General features: G+C 43.5%; 2 protein-coding genes across 5 annotated transcripts; both read right to left on the bottom strand.

Moving 5' to 3' along the window:
* Window positions 1–428: 428 nt before the first annotated feature.
* Window positions 429–15280, bottom strand: ctbp1l (C-terminal binding protein 1-like). 3 transcript variants are annotated; one of them, XM_076739050.1, is made up of 11 exons: window positions 15201–15280; window positions 14012–14057; window positions 13516–13659; window positions 9526–9680; window positions 9243–9387; window positions 8933–9139; window positions 8493–8707; window positions 6142–6272; window positions 5934–6061; window positions 3828–3945; window positions 429–3725 (listed from the first exon to the last, which is right to left on the bottom strand). In XM_076739050.1, exons 3-11 carry the CDS (start codon window positions 13574–13576, stop codon window positions 3551–3553), a joined length of 1335 nt encoding a protein of 444 aa, XP_076595165.1. In that variant the 5' UTR covers window positions 13577–13659; window positions 14012–14057; window positions 15201–15280; the 3' UTR covers window positions 429–3550. The 3 variants fall into 3 exon arrangements, with proteins under 3 accessions (XP_076595165.1, XP_076595166.1, XP_076595167.1); XM_076739051.1 differs by lacking the exon at window positions 15201–15280 and adding an exon at window positions 14858–14931; XM_076739052.1 differs by lacking the exons at window positions 13516–13659; window positions 14012–14057; window positions 15201–15280 and adding an exon at window positions 11718–11763.
* Window positions 15281–15805: 525 nt separating this feature from the next.
* On the bottom strand, window positions 15806–21810 carry LOC143325373 (protein FAM53C-like). Of its 2 annotated transcripts, none has more exons than XM_076738375.1 (5): window positions 21765–21810; window positions 19387–19635; window positions 19217–19277; window positions 18309–19141; window positions 15806–17255 (listed from the first exon to the last, which is right to left on the bottom strand). In XM_076738375.1, exons 2-5 carry the CDS (start codon window positions 19468–19470, stop codon window positions 17007–17009), a joined length of 1227 nt encoding a protein of 408 aa, XP_076594490.1. In that variant the 5' UTR covers window positions 19471–19635; window positions 21765–21810; the 3' UTR covers window positions 15806–17006. The 2 variants fall into 2 exon arrangements, with proteins under 2 accessions (XP_076594490.1, XP_076594491.1); XM_076738376.1 differs by lacking the exon at window positions 21765–21810 and having other exon boundaries at window positions 18309–18575; window positions 18900–19141; window positions 19387–19612.
* Window positions 21811–22034: the final 224 nt, after the last annotated feature.

Consider the following 22034-nt stretch of genomic DNA (forward strand, 5'->3'; position numbering starts at 1 on the left):
TTTTTTGTTTTTTTTGTTTGTTTGTTTTTGCAGTCTGGTGAAAGAAAAATCAATTCACAATGAGAGTGAGTGGAAAAAAAAAACATGTTCACATGTTGTAAAAATACATTTCCCAATTTTAACATTACACACAGTCACTTTCAAACATTCATTCATTCCTTGTTAGATGGTTAGATGTCAGTGCCAAAACAAAGCAAAACAGAAAAAAAAAAAAAAAAAAAAAAGTTCAGACCTGTGCACAAAGGGGGCAATGAAGGGGGAGCGGTTTCTAAAAAAGCAGGAGGCTGTTCTACATTCGGAGGGCGGAAAACTTGGGACGAGGGACACGAGACAGAGGGCGACTGCTGGAGGATATGTGTGCATTTGAACCCTGAGAGAGAAAAAGTGACCGATTCTTAATTTTCTGCTTTTTTTTTTTTTTTTTTTTTCGACAGACCACACCAGTGTCCGCTATGCCGTCCCCCTCCCAGTCCCACCGGGGCTCTGGCAGCACTGTGAAAGACGCTATTAGAGCCCCGCAGTGGTGGTAGTGGTGGGGTGGGGGGGCATTCTCACACCCAAGAGTGAAATATCAGCTGTGGCTTTGTGAGCATACACACTGTGCTTATCTGTTAGCCTACACACGCACACACTGCCGGGCTGACTGGAAATTTTTAAAATTAGAAAACAAAAAAGAAAAAAAAAACCCATCTTGCACATGAAAGCACAGTAAAAATTCAGACCGGATTTATGTGTTTCAGCCAAAAAAAAACAAACTACACGAGGCTAAATGTGGTTCACCGCTGAAAAAGAAATGCGAGGTGAGGCAGATTTAGGCCTGTCAGGGTGTGAGGAGCTTTTCGCAGAGCGGCCTTCGTCGTCATCGTCACTCTTTTCAACTGGGTGTGTCTCCTGACTTCACCTGCTGTGGTCAACTGTATTAAGGCAGTGAGTGGTTCCATGGCGACTTTCTATAACAGCTACTTTTACAGGGAGAGAATAAGTAAGGCCCAGAGGATATCAGATGGAAAGGACAGTTGGGATAAGACAGATTAAAAAAACAAAAAAAACCAAAAAAAAACAGGAAAGGGATCTCTTGTTTTCTCTGAAATGTTTCAGTACAACATGTAGAACACAGACAGCATATCCATAAAAATGAAATCCTACAATAAAACAGAATGGTTTTCATAACAGTGCACTGCTGAACTGAAAAAAAAAATATATATATATAATCATCATCAACAGCAAAATTTAAGATTACTATTATGCTCATAATCCGAACTATGGGGGTTATTTTAAAAATATATACTCATCACATGACAGAGGAGCCTAGCATCTCAGGACACAGACATGCTCCATGTCTCTCATAGACTCTGAGGGGCAAACTGTACATCACTGGAAACTGACCACGACAAAAATGGCAACTCGGGTTGAAAACACTCTGAGGGGGGGGAAAAGGCCAGGGAGCAGAGGGAAACAGCAAGATGACACAAAGTCTTTAAGCCAATAGTATTTCCCCTATAAACATTACCTCACATGCACTATAGATAGAGCAGCCTGACAATGACGGGGGGTTAAAAAGAAAACAGCATCTACTATACTGTTCTACTAAAAGAAAACTAGCAGACCACGGCGACCGACTTCTGTTTTTTTTTTCCTTATTTTTCATTAGCCAGTAAGATGGAGATCGAAACACATCAACTACAGTCTGAAGTCTAAGAGCGGGAAAGCGCTGTGCTGAATTTTCCACAATGACAAAATAAAAGGTAAAGGCAAAGAGATGCGCATTGGTTTTGAAGCCTGAGTATTCAGTGACCTATAGCGAACCTAAACAGATTTTGTCAATTTAATTCATGGGGCAACGTGGTTTTTTTTTGTTTATTGTATCATTACTGCTACAATTTCACAACCCTTCTGGTAAAGAATAGTAAAGAAGTATCTAGAAAATCTGTACAAAAAATAAAAGGGTATGCACGGTACATTCAATATCTGTTACTGAGGTACTAGAAAGGTGTTCCCTTGACACCAGGGCAACAGCGTTAAAGAGTTACTCCTAGGGATTATTCCTTTGGAAAGACAATAGCTTGTTATCCTAACTGGGTGAGGGAACATACATACACACACGCGCACACGCACGCACACACACACATACACTACTGTCATTACCAAAGCCAGCATGCAAGAACACTGTCTCCTTGCTCCTACAGGGAATCTAATCTCTACTGTCCCCTCACGCTTCAAGGAACTGGTGGATGCATACTGGTTCATGAACAGATGTGTTGGGTGGGCCATGACAGTGGGAGAGGAGTGAAGAGTGGGTGGGTGCAGGGTGGTGGTGAGGTGCAGTGAGATCTTATCAAACAATAAGGTGGTAGTCGATCCCTGGTCACCCATCCTGTGTTCTGAATGTCGGCAGTGTGTGGTCATGTTCTTCATCACTTCAGCTATCCTGGAACTGTCCGTCTGCTGGACTGAAACGAGCTGCTCTCTGGGCTCGGCGCGGTCGGACAGTGCCCTCTGCTGGCGACGCCTTAGGCGTGCTGTGTTTCCAGCAAGTGAAAGTTGGCTGAGTTTGATTCTACGTGGGCACCGTCTGTAAAGACCTCACACAAAGCGCTCCGACTGCTGGCGTGAGATGGAAAATCATGCTCAGGTGCTCTCTGATATGACACTCTAGGATATTATCCTCCTCATGAGGGACAATGCATGTGTGAATACAGGGACAACTGTCCGAAAACTAGACGGTCACAGCAGTCAAAGGTGACAAAGGATCCGAAATATGAAGCTGAGCACATAAAATATACTCTGACAGTCCGAGAGAGCTCCACACTGACAGCATTATGGATCCCTCTGCTGAGCAAGCTGACGACAGTGCCAGGGAGAGCTAGGGGCCAAACTGGGCTGAGGGGTAGCTAGATGCCTGGTGGGGAGAACAGGATGTACGGTTTGTGATTCTGTCTGGTTTACTTTTGTACACATTTTCCCCCATCGCAAGAAAAGGTGGAGGGGGGAGAAAAAAAAAGAAAAGAAGAAGAAAAGAGCAGTAACATGAGCCATTATTGTACAAAAGGGGGCTTCGACCTTTCTGCCTCTGTGCCTCTACTGGTCAGAGTCGGAGACAGCAGACTGTAAAGCCTCATGTCAGAAATGCTAATTTTTTTTTTGAAGCAAACAAACAAACATTAACACCTAGAACCACAACAGATCAACGTTCCATTAAAACAACAGCCAACTAAGGATATAAACCAATCCAACCACTGAATCCTTGAGAACAGTTATTGCTGACGTTGTGGGGGAGTGAAGGTGGGAGGGGATGGCAGATGAGTGGGTGAGGTGAGGACGAAGATGGAGGGATGTGTGTGTTCTTGGGGTGTGGATGGGATGGGGCTAGTTGTGGATAAGTCACTCCTGGGCTGGTTATGTGATCTGAGGAACAAGACTGTGCAGATCCACATCAGGTCAAACTGGCGCTGCCGATGTACTGGAGGGTTGGGTTGTGTCTGAGGCCGGGAGGTGGGGGTGGGGGTTGGTTTCCAGAGGTGACGGAATGTGCTGGCGGCGGTGGGGGGGGCTATTGGTCGGAGGGGATGTCTCTGTCGGCTTCAGCCTTCGGGGAGGGGGCGTGAGGGGGGTGGGAGACGGGGGCGATGCCGTGCGCCAGGGTTCCTGAAACCAGGCTTTCAACCCCTCCGCCAGCTCCGGGGAGACCCCCTGCTGCTGCAACATTGATCAGACCTGGAGGAAATCTGAAACGCATATGGGAATAAATCATTAAAAATCCTGCTCTGGTAAAAAAAAAAAAAAAAAAAACATCCCAACATCCAGATCCATATTCAGCCTCCTCTCACCTGTAAGTGGCTCCATTAAGCTCTGGGTGAACAGTGGCTGCCTCCATGCTGGGCCACTGAGAGGCTGCCATCAGATACTCCTTATTAACACAGTTCTTCAGACTGTCAGGGATACGCCCTAGAGCAGAGGACACAGACCATTACACTTTGATAGTTTTGTATTTTTCAATAAAAACAGTGGTTATGCTACTGAGAGTATTCTGTTTCAGTGCCTCTGATTATTATCTGTGATGTGAAGACACATTTCCACACAGTGAATGAAATAATAATACACCGCTTTGCTAACGTTCTGGACTGGACTTGACGGCGAAGCGGTGAGCAGAAATAAGCTGTGCTATGCTGTGTCACTCTGCCATCGCCCTTCTATATTTTCATTACAGTTATTTTTGTAGTGAGGTCATTCTGAGACAGGACTCGGTGTGTATAAGCTCATAGCCTGTCGTGGCATTGCTCTGTGTATAGTGACATAGCTAATAAAAAGTGCAATGATCCCACTTGGGGGCTTTTTTTGACTGATGATGATTCAGATGATCAGTGTTGATCATTAACTGTGTGTGCACGGTTTCCAATCGGTGTTGGCCCTTTGGTCTGATTCTGAAAGAGTTTTCAGAATCAAGTGAGAGCACAGCAGCCATCAGCCACTTAATGAGCTGCAGTGTAATCCCTCCGGGCGTTAGCACACCGTCAATGTACGTCCACTAAGAATTTATTTTTGCCGCTGACAGGCTCAGAGTCCTCTGAATCTTTGAATTGTCATTCTAAGTCTCTGCCAACATTATGGGAAATGGACCCTTTTTTTCAATGAGTAAGGTCCTCTTTGTTTCACCAGAAGCAGCTGTTACATCACTCCAACCAAAGCCACCAGACTCCATTTACAGAAACATCATTTTATCATTGAAAAACACACTTCATTCAAACTCAACAGAAACTACATAAAATGTTCTTGGCTCGTCTTTCCACTGTTCCAACAGTCACCACTAACCTCACCGAATCAGAAGAGGGGAGAGAGAGAGGGCGGACATTAGAGAGGCGACGAGGGGAAACAGTGCGTGGAGCCGGATTATTGTCACATCTACCTCTGGAATTATTTTCACTGGAGATAATGACCGGAGGGACTTAAATATGTCACGATTTTCCAGTAAAATTAAACAAATAATTGGATAACAGAAGCTCTGGCTTTGTGCCTCCATCAGCGGTGCTGCTTCTGTTTTTCTTCATAGTTTAATGTTCTTTTTTACAATGTGAATCGAAATTTGAATGTAGAATATTCGTTGAGCCGACCTCATATGTGGAAGGCTCACTCATTTTAAAGAGTATGTGGCCCCAAAATTTGACCTACAGCTGAAAAGACTGGTCATTTATTAGTCAACAGAAAATTAATCAGCAACTATTTTGATAACTCATTGTTTTCAATTATAAACAGCATTTGATGCTTTTTTTCCTGGTGCATACATTAAAATAAACATCTGAACTGAAATCAAGCAGTATAATATAAGATACTCCATAACAACTCGATTGATCATACAAATCAATCGAGTTGTTATGGAGTATCTTATTAAGTATTCATGTCACATGAGGGATTATCCACCAATCTTTAAAGCCTGTTTTATACACTTTCTCAGGCTGCAGGCCACACACACACACACACACACACACACACACACACACACACTTATACAAATAAATAAATAAAAATTACTCTCATTCATCAGCCCCATCATTAATTTTGTAAAAAAAAAAAAAAGTTCGCTTGATGTGGTTTTTGCCTTTTTCAAAAAGAGTTCATGCGCTGAAGAGCAGACACCTTTTCCAGTAAGTTCTGACGTAAGGAATATTTAAAACACATGAATAATCAGCTGTTTCTGCTCTGTTAGCGTCTTCCTGGATATCCCCAACACGTACATGCATGTACTGCATTTCATGCGTGAGTGCTCTGACTCACACATGAAAAAAACATCTCATTCTTCTTACAACAACCACTTCTAATGAAACTACTCTTTGAATTGTCTAGTTTACTCGCTTTACGCCAGCTTTTTGCTTAATAATTAGATGGAAAGATGGTTAATACACAACAGGTTTGATCCTGTTCAGTAAAAAGAGTTTTACCGGTGATGGCACGGCGAACCTCCCTGGCTGCCTCCTCACGAGCCTCCACGGAGGCCTGCTCACTGTACCACGATGTGTGTGGGGTACAGATCAGGTTGGGGGCATCCTTCAGAGGGCCTGTTGAAAAACTATTGAGAAGGAGAAAGGTTGAGTAATGAGGCTGTGTATCATCCACAGCTGTTGGTGTTATCACGTGTATCATGGTTACCTGAAAGGTTCTGTCTCATGGACGTCCAGGGCAGCCCCTCGTATCCGTCCCTCTTTCAGGGCCTGAGCCAGTGCTTTCTCGTCAACCAGGCCGCCTCTTGATGTGTTCACCAGGAAGGCTCCCTGACGCATCTGTATGACAGGGTTAGCAACAGTATGATTGAAATAGGAGCAGACCATGGCAACTTTCAATCTGCAGCATAATACAACAGCACAGACTGAGATCATTTGGCACCAATATATTCTATTGTATTCTTCCAATCTATAGTACAAACTTATGCTGGGCGGTATGACCAAAAATGTATATCACAGTATTTTTAAAAATTCTAACGGTTTCACGGTATATGACGGTATTATTTTTCTTTCATCTGGAAGACAGTAGAATTTTTTTTTTTCTCCACCTAAAAAGAAAACATTATTTAGAATGAAAACCACCTTTAAATCATGGGATAGTAGCCAAATTCATCTAGGAATTAGTAAAGTAATATCTGATGAGTAACTGTGCAAACGTAAATGCTAAAAAAAAAATGAACCTGAGCAGTTTTACAGCTGTTTTAACACAGGTATGTCCAGGTGCTCATTTGGGCGCATCCAGTCAGAGTACTGTTACCTCGTCCAAGGATACGCAGAAACTCCTCTGTTGAAAACACTTTTTCCAGCCTTTTTCCTGCTTGCTATTGTTCATATCTCTGATTAAAGGACGAAATGCAAATAAAACAGTAAAATAAAACCTCGGGCTGCTCAGCAGAGTCCTCTGTGAGTGCTCTGCTCATTCACGTGTAAATGAGACGGAGCGGTGAAACTAACTGCGTAGTTACACCGGTCAATGTCTCAGCAACCAATTGGTCAATTTTGATGATCGACACTTCTATCGAGTCAAGAGAATCGAGGGGGCAGCACCCAAATTCACCAAAGAAACACCAATGACGATCCAGAAGGAAGTTACCCCAGAAATAGGTTATGGCATGAAGAGAGGTTCCTCCACTCTAGAAACCCCCTCCGCTTGATGTGAACAACCAGACCTCCGTGATTGATCTCAAACTAACGCTTTCATATGATGCCAGGCTTGTGTGGTTTGCATGAAGTGGTGAAATCAGCCGACGCACTAAAGTGGACATAAGCTATTTTCTTGTTTTGATTACACAGCCATATAATTTCTTGGGGTATGAATTATGTTTCATTTGGGTGGCAATGCTTGGTAGAGGCCTTTAGCTGAGTTTCTCCCTGTCATTCTGGTACGCTACAAGTTAGGATTGGTGCTTCCCAACGTGAGCATTGACCATCTGAACTGCTGGCATCTCACGCTGCCCCTGTACAGGTGGTGCTCATACTGAACAAGTTAATTGGTACAAGCTGGCGATTGCAACTTAGCTGAAGTATTTTCTGCTCTGTATTTCACACCTGGATCCAATGTCTTGATCATCTGCCTGAAGCCTTCTTTTTCTACAGTGTTAAACAGGACCATGTCTTTGGCTAGGTGGATAGTGACAACAAACGCTCCTTGAAGTGACCGTTGGCTCAGTTTTTCTTTTGCTTTTCCTGTGTTACCTGCTGATGTGAAGGGCGCTGATCTTAACTTCATACATTCTTGATATTCCAAGACATGCTTGTGGCTAAGGTGGTGGAGTGTTGCCACCTTCGCCGACAACTTTGGCCCGACAACACTTGCTTTTTTTTTTCCCCCCCGGAAACCAAAAAACCTCCAAACAACAGACACGGCTCTTCTTTTTGGCACAAGTTCTTCTGTGTCATCATGTTCTACTAGTTGTGTAGCTTCAATTTCAGAACTTTCAATGTCTATCCCATCCATCTTCACCATAATGTAACACCAGAGCACCACAGTTCACCCTCACCACGCCTCGCACCATGCGTGTTTAGAAGCACACCACTGAAAAGGGTCCCATATGAAACAGTGTCGCGAACGTTGTGTAATCAAATACACCGGTATGGCAGTATATTAAAAATTCATATCATAGCAGAAATATACACCGATATTCGGTATGAACCAGCATACCGCCCAGCACTAATACAAACTGTCCTACAATATGGAAGCAATGGTTCAGGCCAAGCTGTCTCGACTGTCTCAACAATTATGCTCAAACACTGTCAGCCAAATGTTTGAGTCAGGATTTTAAGCTGCACATAAAAACAGAATGCTGATTTTTGCTGGTGAAGGACAGGCTCACATGCAGCAGGACAACAATGAGACAGAACAGAGTGCGCAAACGTCAGAAAAAGTGCTGCCTTTTCTAAAACATTCAGCATGTAAGGAGGTTGGAAAAACACTGACTAATGAGGAGGCAAACAGGAGAAAAAATGTGTGTTTAACACATTCATCGGGCATCCACACACCTGTTTGATGGTGAAGTCATTAATGAGGTGGTGGTTGTGCTCGTTGAGGCTGCAGTGCAGGGACACACAGTCAGAGTGGATGAGCAGATCCTGCAGGGTGGCCATGCGCTGCAGGCCCAGTGAGCGCTCCACACCATCAGGCAGGTAAGGATCATAGAAGATCACGCCAAAACCAAAGGCCTTAGCTCGCAGAGCCACCGCCTGTCCAACGCGTCCTGGAAGACAAAGAAAAATTTCATTAACAGCCATCAAAACCAAACAGGCTCCAGAGCACACGGTTTGTCTGACCATCACCTGTCAAGCTTGGATTCAACAGGTCTCCTGAAGCACTTCAGCACAAAATAAGTCAATGAGGCAAATCCAATCCCTGAGGAAGTGTCAGAATACCTGGCTACACGTACTGTAATGAAGCAAGACACCCACGTGTACTCTTTACTCACCTAGACCAATAATGCCCAGCGTCTCACCCCGGATGCGAGCAGCACCGCCAGCTACCTCCCTGATCTGCTCCACACTAGAAGCACGGGTTCCCTCCCTGAGGGCCTGGTGCATCCAGGTGACTCGCCTGTACAGGTTGAGAATCAGACATAGCGAAGTGTCGGCCGTCTCCTCCACCGAGGCTGCTGGGACATTACAGACCGCAATGCCTGGGTGAGGAAAGAAAGGATTAACCACTCTGTGTGTTATTCTATGCATCAGTTCATTGCTGACCGTATGTGTGAAAATATGTTTAAGATTCCACCCACTCACCTAGCTCAGCAGCTGCTTTGATGTCAACGTTGTCGAAGCCAGAGCCAATCCTGACAATTACACGGAGGCCTTTAAACTTTTCCAAGTCATCTCTGGACAGAGTGATGGTGTGGTAAAGAAGAGCAGCCACTGCCTCGTTTAGCACCTACAGAGGACAAATGCATCGTAAATGATCCGTCCTAAATTTCCAGGCTGTGTGGTGGAGACATTTCTGCTTTTTCATTTTAAAATACTACATCAGAATGAAATGGTTTGGATTCCAGCACAGATGCGTCGGCTCTACCTTCTCATGAATCTCTTGTGTGGACTGGGCATCGCAGAAGGCCACTGTGGCCACATCTTTGAGGATGGGCATTTCCACAGTGCAGTCGCGCCCGTCCAGCAGGGCCACCAGGGGCCGTGGGTGCATTGGCCCGTTCAGGATGGGGGGTCGGATACCTGAGTCCAGTAGGAAGAAAATAATGTTGATCGCTGCACACCAGCAATGAATAAAATCTGGTACATCTCAATCTTACTGCAGTGACACTTTACTGATGACACTTAATGGACACAGCTACCAATTTCAGAATGAGCGTGGTTAAACTACAGATGAGTGACTCAACAGTGCATTTCCCATGTCTGGACTACCCGCCGTGATGCAAGTCATCATATACTCACACAAAACCCCCTGCACACATGGCTAAAGTTAACAGGCGCTAACTGCCACACTGCTTAGACGATAATAACTCAGACTTTTATGACTTTCTTTTTCCAACACATCCACTTCTACCAACACCCTCAGGAAACTACCAGGACGATGTGTGTAAGTGTTCCTACATAGTATTCTGGTTACAAAAGTGATGTGTAATTAAATCTGTGATGGTGCATGGAGAGCGTCCAGCATCCTGGCCTATTTGGTATTGAACTCCAGCTCTGTTTAGGAATGCATGGAACCAATATACACCATACTGCTCTCATTGATCCACCTCTGCTCTCTTCAGGGCTTCTCATAAAGGGAAGGATAGATACTGATTAATGACAGAGAGCTATTTTGCTTAAGTGTTAAGTCTGGAACTTGACCTGCCACTGTATGAGAAGAGCGCACGCCGAGAGAAGGGGGCTGGGATGGGAGGGGAGAGGTGATGGGAGTGTGGCAGCCTGGGGGAGGGGTGGAGAAAGCTGCGGGGTCTCGGAGAGGAGGTGGTGGGGGTTCAGGAGGGGGTCTGAGTCATGACCTAAATTCTCCTGTCTGGAAGAGTTTCTCCTTCCTATTTTTCTGGTTCTCCCCTATCTTCACATAGACACACATATCCATACACACACACACCTTTGCTGGCTAACATCTACATGCTTGGTCCATGTGCACTGTGGTCATTTACCACAAAGCCAACAAAGGAAACGCATGTCAAAAACAAATCAACAACATACATAAATGCTACATCTCTGCCAATGCGCTGGTGCTAAATTAGGGGAAATTAATGCTAATGGTTATATCTTCAAATGCTATTAACAACTCTCTCTTTCTGTTTCTTCTCAGCAGTTCTTGGCTTTGCCTAACCAAACACATGCACCAGTACACACTATCTTGTCCCTGCTGTGTGACAGGTGTGTGTGTGTGTGTGTGTGTGTGTGTGTGTGTGTGTGTGTGTGTGTGTCCCAGAGTGGGGGAGTGTGTCTAGCTGAAACATTTACTTGGACAGAGGGCAGGAGGTAATGGTGAGACTGCAGAGGAGGGAAGGGAGCTGGTAGCCGAGGGTGGAAAACAAATATTTGTGAACACTTCCTCTGACGTCTGAGCATTTCCCAATGCATGCATGAAACACACACAGGCAAAGAAGAAAGAAAAACATACAGCCTGGTACCCTTACAAAAATGTACAATCTACTGCCCTCCATTTAGCGGAGTGATTCACAATCATTGCAGATGGCTCAAGAATGCTAACAGGCCTACTGCTACACGCTGAAAGCACAAAGAGACTCTTACTATGGAGAGAAACCCAAAGCGATTTGTCACAAAGACCCCCTCTGAAAAAGTAGTTCTGGAAATATACAAGTAGGCCTACACACAGAGTAATTTGAGTCAAAGGACACTGGCATACCCGAGGCCTACTAAGCGCAAGCATGGCCGCACACACAATACAATTCATTCAGTGATTCATTCATTCTCCCTCCCTCTCCCTTTCTTTCCCCTCACTCCCTCCTCCTCTTCTCTCTCCCTCTGGCCGCAGTTGGAGGAGTAAGAGGTGGGGGGGAGGGGCAGCAAACGATGATAATGCAGCAAGCAGCAGTACTCCACCCAGACGCAGCTAGACACACATACACACACGGTTATTCAGTTCCTTCTCAACGGCTGCGACAGCACCAATACGTGCTGAACATAAAAGGAAAACTACGCACACATAGCTGCTCCACGCCCAAACCTAAGACCTCTCCCCCCCAGTTCACAAATTTTAAAAACACATGCCAAAATAGAAAACACATGAGCACCGGGCCTAACCTTGCATTATGAAGTCTGTGAGCCTGTCTTCCTCTCTCTCTCCCTCTCTGGCCTTGCTCTCCCTCTATCGCTCTTTTTTTCTCCCTCCCTCTCTGTCAGCCTGTTCTTGGCTGGCTGGATCCCAGCTGTCATCCACGCCCAGCCCCTCCCCCACACCCATCTTCCAATCACAGGCAGCTCCATTCAGGGCCAGCCAACCAGCACTAACCTCATTAGCATAGCCGAGGCTGAGGCCGAGGGCGGTTTGGGCTGTTGTCGTTTTTTAAAGAGACAGCTGGCCTGTTTCCCTGTAGCTGCGGCCACGACCCTTCACCTTGTCCTCTCCCTCTCACCCGTCTCCAGAGACTCTCCCAGACTGTTCCCTCCATTTTAGTACACCATTATGTCTGATCACCATCGTCTACACTCCATTCTACAACAGCTCAATACACCGTCTCCTTTGGAAATCTGCACTGGACCATCCCTAACTGCACATACTTGCAGCAACATAAAAAGCTGACTTATTTTCTGTCATCTTCAATATGAAATACAGTGCAAAGGTTCCGTGTGTACATTCCTTGCATACCAATTTAACAAAAATAAATGAACAAACAGCAACTTCCTTCCTTCTCAAATGAAGTGACAGGGGGTAAGAAATACAATAAGGGTCAAAAATATGTGACCCTTGTCAGTTCACATAACTACTTCAGGTAAAGAGTACTGCAGACAAGTACACTAGCCAACAGTCTTCGATCACTGCATAACAAATGAAAGAATTTCATCAAAACAATAATATTCCTAGAGAACCAGGAGAGTATGTTAAAGACAAACATTAAATATTATTGTTATACAAACATAATATAAACCTGTCCGCATATGGTTTCAAAGAACGCACAAACCTTTTTCAACGTCTGATTATTTTTAGTTTTACATACAACCCTGATTCCAAGAAAGTTGGGACGCTGTCTAAAACATAAATAAAAACAGAATGCAATCATTTGCAAACAGCATTTACTAAAAACAGTTTTACGAAGTGTTCCTGAGCCCGTGTATATCATATCAGTCATGTGTTCACAAAGTGGTGAGCCTCGCTCCATCCCTGCTTGTGAACGACTGAGCCTTTCCAGGATGCCCCTTTCATACCTAATCATGGTACTATCACCTGTCACCAATGAACCTGTTTATCTGTGGAATGTTCCAAACAGGTGTTTTTGGAGCATTCCACTACTTTCCCAGTCTGTTGTTGCTCCTGACCCAACTTGTTTGAAATGGCATCAAATTCAGAATAAGCATAGATTTACAAAATCAATGAAGTTTATGAGGTAAAACACAATTTATATTGTCTTTGTACTGTTCTAAAATGAAAATATGATTACATTCTGCTTTCTTTACATTTTATACAGCATCCCAACATTCTTGGAATTGGGGCTGTAGGCAAAATGTGCCCTTACAGTGGATCTGCCTACATAATTAACACAGCTGCTGGCTGCAGCTAAAAACGTTGTGGTGTCCGAATGTGGACACAACGAAAAGTGTGTCCTTTGCAGTCAGATATGAAAGCTCATTTCCCATTAGTACATTAACCTCTTTTACTAATTTTCCAGAGTGTGGGATCAATAAAGTCCTATCTTATCTTAAGGCTGTCTGTCTGTCTGACTATACTGGTACAACGGCCTGAATATAATAAAATAAATAGAAAAAAAAGTATTCAAATTAAACTTGGTTAACATGTTACTATAACAAATTATAATGCTTCCTCAAAAACAAAACGCCAGCATATTAACTTTTACTTTGTTTATGAGTGTTTATGAAATCTCACCCTCACAAATGCGGTCAAGTCTCTGCCGCTTGACCTGTTTGTGTTTGTCCATCAGAGCCATAGACCAAGCAGTCTGAACCTGGCACAGAGAAGAACAGATCCAAGTGCTGTGGAGCCCCTTTAACGATGTCCACTTAGTTCCAGCTTCACACAGATAGGGAAAAACAGGAAAGAAAAAAAAAAAATCACGTGTTTATACTTCCACATACCTGAACAACTTGTTGTGAAGAAAAAGCAATCAAGACTGCAAAATTAATGGTCAGAATTGAATTATGTGATAAAACTTAGCAGTGATGAGAAGTTCCTAGCATGGAAACACCATACTCATGTGTAATGATTAAAACGAGGACATAGTGCCAAACAAGGACATAGCGCCTCAAAGAATCCTGAAGAGCAACCACTCCCAATGAGTGAAAATGACAAAGTTAACTGAATGAAACCCAGAGAAACTTGAGATTGCAGATGCTTCAGTGACAGACTGTAGACAGACACTCACCTGGAGCACAGTGTTTGATCCAGTCAAGTTGACAACTTAGTTTCCACTGCAAAAAATGAAAGGATACATAGATTTTAGATTATGATATTGTCAGACAGTTGGTGTCATTGGTGGTGGCTTATTAAGACAGTAAATCCATGTTACCAATATATGCAGAACTCCATACAGCAGTCTATAAAATGAATGTATGTTTAATGCATCCTCTGACTAATGGTTTCATAAAGGCAATTTGAGCTCATTAATTCGGTCAGAACTGGCTCATATTTGTTAATATTCCATCACTGTAGTTTTACTTTAACCTATTAGAGTTCTTGATCATGGTCTACAACTTTGTGGTCAACTTTACTTTAGCTTACAATAACCACACTACTCTCTCTCACAGCGCACTTTTACAGATACCGTCGGTACCAGTCAATGTTAGTTAGAAGCAGAAGTGGCTCATTGTAACGAGAACTTAATCTTCAAAATATCAATGGCTGAGGAGCCCCTCGTTCGCAGCCAAGTTACCGTTAAGTAGTTAGCTAACTAGCTTATGGTGCTAGCTAAACCGCTTCTCAGCTATTGAGAATAAGTCGCTTAAAGGGTCATAATATGTATATTTTTCATGCACATATTTAAGTTATTTGGCTCATGTTATATGACAACTCTATCATAATCAGCCCGTTCACCTTAAAGTAGTTTAGCTTGCATTAACTTCTGAATCGCGATCGAAGCTAACGCTATCTAGCACAGCAGCTAGCTAGCTAGCCGATGTTGGCTAGCTATGCCAAACACAAACATTTGAGGACTTCTAAGTGGCAAACATTTTAATGAAAACTACAGATTCCTGCTACCCCCCGAACATACACAGCATTCGGTGCTATTTAACTGCGCCTAAGTTGTGAAGTGTGTCAATAAAAACATTTCCATAGCTACATTTATAAAGCGTTTGCACCGTTGCTAACGTTAGCTACCCAGCGCCGTTAACTAGCGTGCCGCCGCTGAGTGTGTGTGAAAGATGCAAGCGGAGGGGGAGCCCATTTCGTCCGATTTGTTATCAGCGAGTGGCGCTACAATGTGAAATATCTGACCCAGAAGCTAAAAAATGATAAATTCTACAGGGAAATGTGAATCGCCCACATGACTGAATTCAAGCAGGACTATTTTGTAACCCATTGACCGAATTTAGCAAAAATTGTCAGTTATTTACCCTGGATAAACTCTTTCAAGAGTGGTGAGACAGTGTGCGTGCGTCGGTGGTGTTCCCTCTCTCCCGATCGCCATGAAATTAGAGACAAGAGGAAGTGTCTTGTTCGTGGGGGGGTCAGGCAGGCTGTGAAAAACCATCAGTGGGCTGGAAGGAGCGCCCTCACCTTCCACGGCGGAACGGCAAACTGATCGAGACGTCCAACACTACTCTTCGTTGCAGGCCTGCTTATATGATTGTAAAACTTTAAAAACTTTTTTGGTGGTCTTGAACTTCCTCCGCTGTTGAACGTTTTCGAAGATCCAACTATTTATTCGTAACAAAAAAAAAAAAAAAAGATAATTGATACTCTGTTTCGGTAAGCTATAGTTAATGCTGATTCGGGTTTTTGTGCAATTTCTTCCCCAATTAGAAAATGTAGGTATCTGCGCTAATCAAGTCAGAATGGAATAAATACGGTACGTTTCTATGCAACACCAGCGTTACACTGAAATCTGCCACTAGGTGTCACAATAATGTAATCATCTATTGGCCTCTTGTGTGATCTTTCTTAGCAGGACTAATTATTTTTGAATGGAAGACAAGAGACTTTTTGGGAAAAAAAAATATCATTCTCTATTAAACTTTATTTGTACATAAACTGTGCAACAGGAATATTTCTATCTGAAAACACATGAAAAATCATTTCTGAAAGGCCACCAAATCATCTTCACCACTACCGCCTTTGTCACATACACTCAGAACTGGCTCGCTGTGTGTGCTCACTCTAACCACTGTACAGTACATTACATTGTGCCCTGTGGAGTCCAGCTGCAGCATCGATTCAGTTATTCAACCGACTATTATAGTGCATGTGCCATCTGTTCAAAAATATCTGAATCAGCGCAAATGGAGACTGCAAAAATGTCTGGCTGTGAAAAGAAGACCAGAGCACCAAGAGCTCTGTATTTGAAGCTTAAGGCATGGTCAGTTTACAGTCTCATCAGCATTATTGTTCACAACGTGTGTTAATGTTCAAACAATTGAGAAAACTCCTAAAAGAAAATAAATGAACAAAAGGAGAGCTGTCATTTCCGCTCGAACAAGAAAAGCTTCCCTTTGATGATGTAGAGGGACAAGCTCAATCAATGACAGAACAGCAGTAAAAGTAGATGCATCTTTAGAGTCTTTGAGGGATTTAAGAACTTTAGAGAAATCCTGGAACGTGTCCTGTTAAACATACAGGAGAGTATTTCTATATAGATCAGTATTCTTCCAATGTTTGGGCTACTGAAATAATATTTTGACCTACACAGCAACATCATGTCCCCCATCAACAGCTCCACACAGTCATTTACAAATTCAGAGACCCAATTACAAAAGTAGACTACACCAGCATCTGATGGGGCATTGAGGAATGCTTACCTCTATCCCATAAAACTATTAGCTTTTAGTGTGTATTTAAATCAATTTATGAGGAAATATTAACTACATTCTGCTTCTTCCTGTATATAGTGTTCTGTGATGAGGATATGCAAGTATGTCAAGATATGTTCCCATGGTTAATGCAAATTAAGACCTGTATCAGTATGAAATATTAGCCAAAATTCTGTGTGCATGAAAACTAACTTATTTGCTCATGCACATTTCCCTATAACATTTTTATTTGATATTAGCTTCTAATTGCTTGGTTCTTGATTATGAACTCTGGACATATGCTTTAGGAGGCAGCAGGTTCCCAAAGACTCTACCAGAAGAGCGCACAAAGTCTACAGGTGTGCTTAACATTTTTATGAAAGCGGTAATCACACTGAGAGCACCAAGGAGTGGTCAATTCTCTTCTATAAGGTTTAAGTCCAGCTCTGTGCAGTCTCTTTCAAAAACAATCTTTAGTCCTCCATCTATTACAGTTCTTTTTCTTTTGTCTTCCTCCTCTTCTTCTTCACTTTCACTTAGAGGCCCAATGCTGGCACGTCCCAGGAACTCTGCAGGTGAGAAGGCTGAGCGCTGCTCGGCCTGAGAAGACACTTGGACTATGCAACCGCCTGTACCGCACACTAGGCTCTCGTGATTCCCAATCTACACGGGAGAAAGAAATGTCATTATTATCATGTTACGTGACAATTCTAGCATTTAACATGTGGCAAAACACTTCAATAAAATGGGACCCAGTCTAATTCCCAATGTACATGAATACAGCTGAATAATCAGCGTGACACATCTCATGATCCACACCCAAAAGGTAATAAAATGTCGGGTGGGCAGTGATGATATCACTGGCAATGCCAGGAAGTGTGCATGGATGGCAGTATTCGTTTCTTAGATAAGTATGGATTCACTGATAGCAGGTTTAATGAGCTTGGCTGGCATATGTGATCTGAACACAACAAGCAAAGGATCAAACTAAACACCATTTAATTCTGGAAACTTTAGACTCTTATTTATTTAATTTACATGCATGTCATTTAATCTTGTTAAATGTCTGACATGACACAAAGTTTAGAATGTGCCTGTTAAGAGTGCCAGCGAGTCAACATGCCTTAACTGTCTGGCTACCTAACTGATTGTGTACTGGGTAGTTTACAGTTAGTGAAAAACTGAACTTCTTCTCATATCAAGGCAAAGTGGCAGATTAGTTTTGCTTTAGTAAGCAGTTGCAATCAGGTAAACCTGTGGCAGGAGTTTCATTATGTTTGAGTCAAACCCTGGCTGGAACTTGGGTACAGGAGACTTTATGATAGCCGACATTACAACATGAAACACTTGTGTCCAGATGTTTGCTGCCAATTGGGTAAAACTGGCAGCACCAAAAACAAAGCTCAGAGCCCAGTCCTGACTGATGTGAGTAAGACAAAATTATGGAAAGAGATCTGGTGACCCACTAACATAAACACCAGTCTGAAATGAGAGTTGATGGCATGTGGGGGGCAAGCTGTGCTGATCCAGAGTTGTATGGAGTGGGATGCTGCTAGGGGATACCATTGCCCTCCAAGATCAAGACAGAAAACATGAGCACAAGTGAACCCATGGCAGGTGATTACTTATCAATACCATTAACTATGTGTCTCTCAACATATGCACCAATATGACGAGAAACTACCTAACTTGACAATCCATTGGACTTTTGCTTACCTGTGTCATCTTGCTGAAGTCAAGGCCTGGCCTGTGGCAGGGCAGAACATCTGGGTCATGGCGCCTCTTCAAACGAGGTTTGCGCATGTCACAGGGTTGTGAGTGGCATCGCGGCAGTGCCGGGTGCGGGTCGCGCCGAGAAGAGGAAGGTGTACTGCAGGCTGAGGTGGGAGATGGAGACAGGGCTGGGTGTTCCATGCCAGAACAGCCATATATCAAAGAAGAACCAGGGGACGGCTGTGGGGGCAGAAGCACCACAGAGGCATCCTGAATGTGCACAGGGGAGAGAGAGAAACGGCGCTGCAGCACTGAGTGAGAAACCAGGGGGGCCGGTGAAGAGGAGCAGGAGGAGGGAGTAGCAAAGGAGGCAGAACAGGCTCCTTTCAGTTTGTCACAGGGGTCCCATGGGAAGCTCCATGGTAGTGGGGAGTCAGAGGACAATGCTAAGCTAAAGAAGGTAGGGCTAGAAGATGAGTGTAAGGATGAAGAGGTGAATGAGGAACTGGGACCACAAAGTGGCAAAGAGCTGGCTCCAGAGCCTGTACTAGATGCTCCTCCACTTTGACAGCCACGTTTGACTGGGGTCCAAACCTTGGATGCACTTGGATGCCAGCTGGAGCGGCACCGAGACAGGTCTTCAGGAACAGAGAGGGATCGGCAGTGGCGTTTTGGAGGTGGCGGCGGGGGTGAACTTTGGAAAGCCTCATCTGTGAAGGAAACCTCTGGTGTCTGGATAGGATCTCCAAAATGGGAAGAAGGCCATAGGGAGTCTGGTCCACAGGAATCATCCAAAAGAAAGGCTTTAGATGATGGTTGCGTAGCTGAGCTGGTGTCTGAAAATTCCAAAAGATAGACATGAGAAAGACGGCCCCAAACAATTCAATAACTCAATTCAGAATTCAACGAACCTTGTGTTGATCTACAAGCACTCCATGAGACAGTGGGACTGGAGCCCACTGCAGGTAATGACTGAAACAGAAATATAATAACTTATATTCAATGCAGAACCCATAAAACTATGAATCAAGGAAGAACAATCAGCTTCAAAGGAAAAGATTTTGTTTTGTATCCAACTCACCACATTCACATTGAATGAGAAAGCCTTACAGTAAGGCTCTTCCAAACTCTGCTTACTGAGTTGCTCTGTGATAAGCGTCACCATAATTGTTGCTACAATCCAGGGATAGACATGGAGATGAGGAGATCGACTGAGGGCAGGCAGTGGAAATTTGATTAGTCAGAATCCTGGCATGTTTCTGGTGTCCCCTCCACACCTCAACCTGCCAGACTGACCAGCTTTCTCACTATGCCACCATCTTTATGCCACCTAGAGGGACACATGAGAAAGGATCCATATGAAACAATGTCAATGATTAACTAAGACTTATCACACTCATTGCAGCAAAAGCACTTCATTGAACAATAGCTTATAAATTGACAGACAGATCCACCAGGCCTTGGATAGGAGTGTAAAATACGCTAATGGGGACTTTCCTCCACATGCTATAACTGCTGTAGTGCAGAAAAACTCAGAGAGAGGAATACCTGAATAAACGTTTCCTTATAACTGACCACATCTTACCACATGAGTCCCAGGCTGGGATCTCCTTACTGCCCCTTTCACACATAAAAAGCAGAAGTTCATGTTCACAAAGGCAGAGAGAGTGCGCATGGACCAGGAGAGATCCAGAACAAAGAAACACTTCACATTCCATCGTGCACATGGTCATGTTTTTGGGGACAACAATCATAGCCTGGAGTAATTTCAAATAAAATGCAAGTATGTCCAATGTGAAAAACCTTTGGTGCAATACTACGACAATCAAAGTCAGTTGGGTCCAAAAAACGCAGATGACAAGAGTTGTGAGTTGTGAAGTGAATGGAAGGGGGAGGGAGGAACAAAAAAAGGGAACGGATGGGGGAAGTGTGTGAAAAATGAATGGGGATAGGGGTTGGAAGCATGCCACAGCATCTTTGCAAGGGGGACAAAAGAACAGTGACCAGGTCTCAAGGGCTTATATTACCAAGGCAAAGTCAAAATGGTGCGATGTACCCAGAGAGTAGGGGAGCACAAGACAGCCTGCATGCCCATTTCATTAACACGCACTCCTCTGACATTTTCTTTGTATGCACAAATAGAACAGAATTAGCTTTTAAGATCTCATGGTTACTCAATTCACAAACATCTTGAAAATGAACCTGTAATGGTTCATGTAATGAATTCCAGCAAACACAGTATAAAATTTGCGCAGTATAAAAATGTACACCTCAAAATGAAACTAAAACAGAGTAACAGTATATAAACTCTGTCCACTGCATTCAAATGTAACATGGCCTTCTGGCATTTACATTGCTCTTTAAAAGTGCAGGACACCCACAAGCTGGAGTACATTTAAAGCTGACAAACACAAACTAAGGTATAAACTGCATCAACTTCAAATTATGTCTCTTAATCTGAATTGCAACCTCTGGTGATATTTAGAGTCCTACTTTTTGAAGACATTTACTTCACCACTTGCTGCTGGCAGTCAGATGTGGCCTCCAGGGCCTTCCTCCTTGTGGCAAACATGGTGCTACATTGCTAGCCTAGTTCCACATGCCAGAAGACAAGCTACTTCATCGGCACAAGAGCACAGGATGACTCTTATTCTGAGGCAGCAGCCACTGTTGAAAGCTGTGCACACACGGAATGAACTCATTTGCTCTGAAACTGCCAAGAGTAGTGCTGACAACCACCAGCTGACTGAAAACTTTACCACTTTCCAATGTTGCCTACAAACTTAAATGACAATATTACCTTGAAATTAACAATACCTGATTCTCGAAGCAACAACGAAGACAAATATAGCACAAAACGCTAGGTTAGTTAGGTTAGAATAGGTTTGCCATAAGGACACTTTACTAACGTGCAAACCAGCAAATAATTTTAAGGCAGTATTGCGCAGCTTGCCCTTATCTAAAAATAAAACCACGTTTGTATTAGCTAGTTAAAACCTATAACGTTATCTCAAATGTTAACGTTAACTGCAGGACAACTGTTTGTCATTGACAACGTACGACTTATTAACATATCGCTAGGTTTACTGGCTAAATCGGATACCGACTTCAGCTGGTGGGCAAAGTATACAACGTTAGTAAGCTAGCTCAGCAACGCGATGCTGCTCGTGGAGCACCCAGTTAGTAGCCGGTTCTGTTAGCTATATTAGCTGATAGGATAACAAGTGACTTAAGTAACGTTACTTGCGTGAGCTTGCTAACATTCCGTCTGTTTACTACCGGTTAATAGCTTGTCATTGTACCTGATTTTAGCCATGATTCGTTACACTAGACTCTGAACAGACGAGTTAACAATTTTAACGAGCTGGCATTTAATGTACATCTAAATTAGTTTTAGCATTAGCTTAGTAACACAGCCTGTTTGCAAGCTAGCATGCTACAGCTGTCCTGATGCATTACCTGCATTCAGCGGTTCCTTAGCAACCGAAGCTGCACACAGTGCACCGGATAGACGACAGTTTAGCTGAGCATTTATAGCCTTTGGGCGATACCAATATCGGGTTATTTTGAATACACTACCTCAAAAATCGCACTTTGAGGAAACCCCACATTACTGATATAGCTCATATTTTTCGAGCATGTCATTTATTATTGTGTGTCCACCTGGAACTCAATTTGTAGCGACATATGTTACGCTGACGTTGGACGTATCTGTTAGGCGAACAACCC

The sequence above is a fragment of the Chaetodon auriga genome, chromosome 9 (assembly GCF_051107435.1).
Source record: "Chaetodon auriga isolate fChaAug3 chromosome 9, fChaAug3.hap1, whole genome shotgun sequence".
Classification (NCBI taxonomy): Eukaryota; Metazoa; Chordata; class Actinopteri; order Chaetodontiformes; family Chaetodontidae; genus Chaetodon; species Chaetodon auriga.

Excerpts from the sequence above, each read along its gene's own strand:
- ctbp1l (XM_076739050.1), bottom strand. The coding sequence starts at position 13,576 with ATGGCTCTGATGGACAAACACAAACAGGTCAAGCGGCAGAGACTTGAC. Across the intron at positions 9,140-9,242 it reads CAAAGCAGCTGCTGAGCTAG|GCATTGCGGTCTGTAATGTC; the intron begins GTGAGTGGGTGG and ends TTCCTCACCCAG. Across the intron at positions 6,273-8,492 it reads ATGACTTCACCATCAAACAG|ATGCGTCAGGGAGCCTTCCT; the intron begins GTGTGTGGATGC and ends CCTGTCATACAG.
- LOC143325373 (XM_076738375.1), bottom strand. The coding sequence starts at position 19,470 with ATGGTGACGCTTATCACAGAGCAACTCAGTAAGCAGAGTTTGGAAGAG. Across the intron at positions 19,142-19,216 it reads TGCTTGTAGATCAACACAAG|ACACCAGCTCAGCTACGCAA; the intron begins GTTCGTTGAATT and ends TGGAATTTTCAG. Across the intron at positions 17,256-18,308 it reads ACTTCAGCAAGATGACACAG|ATTGGGAATCACGAGAGCCT; the intron begins GTAAGCAAAAGT and ends TCTCCCGTGTAG.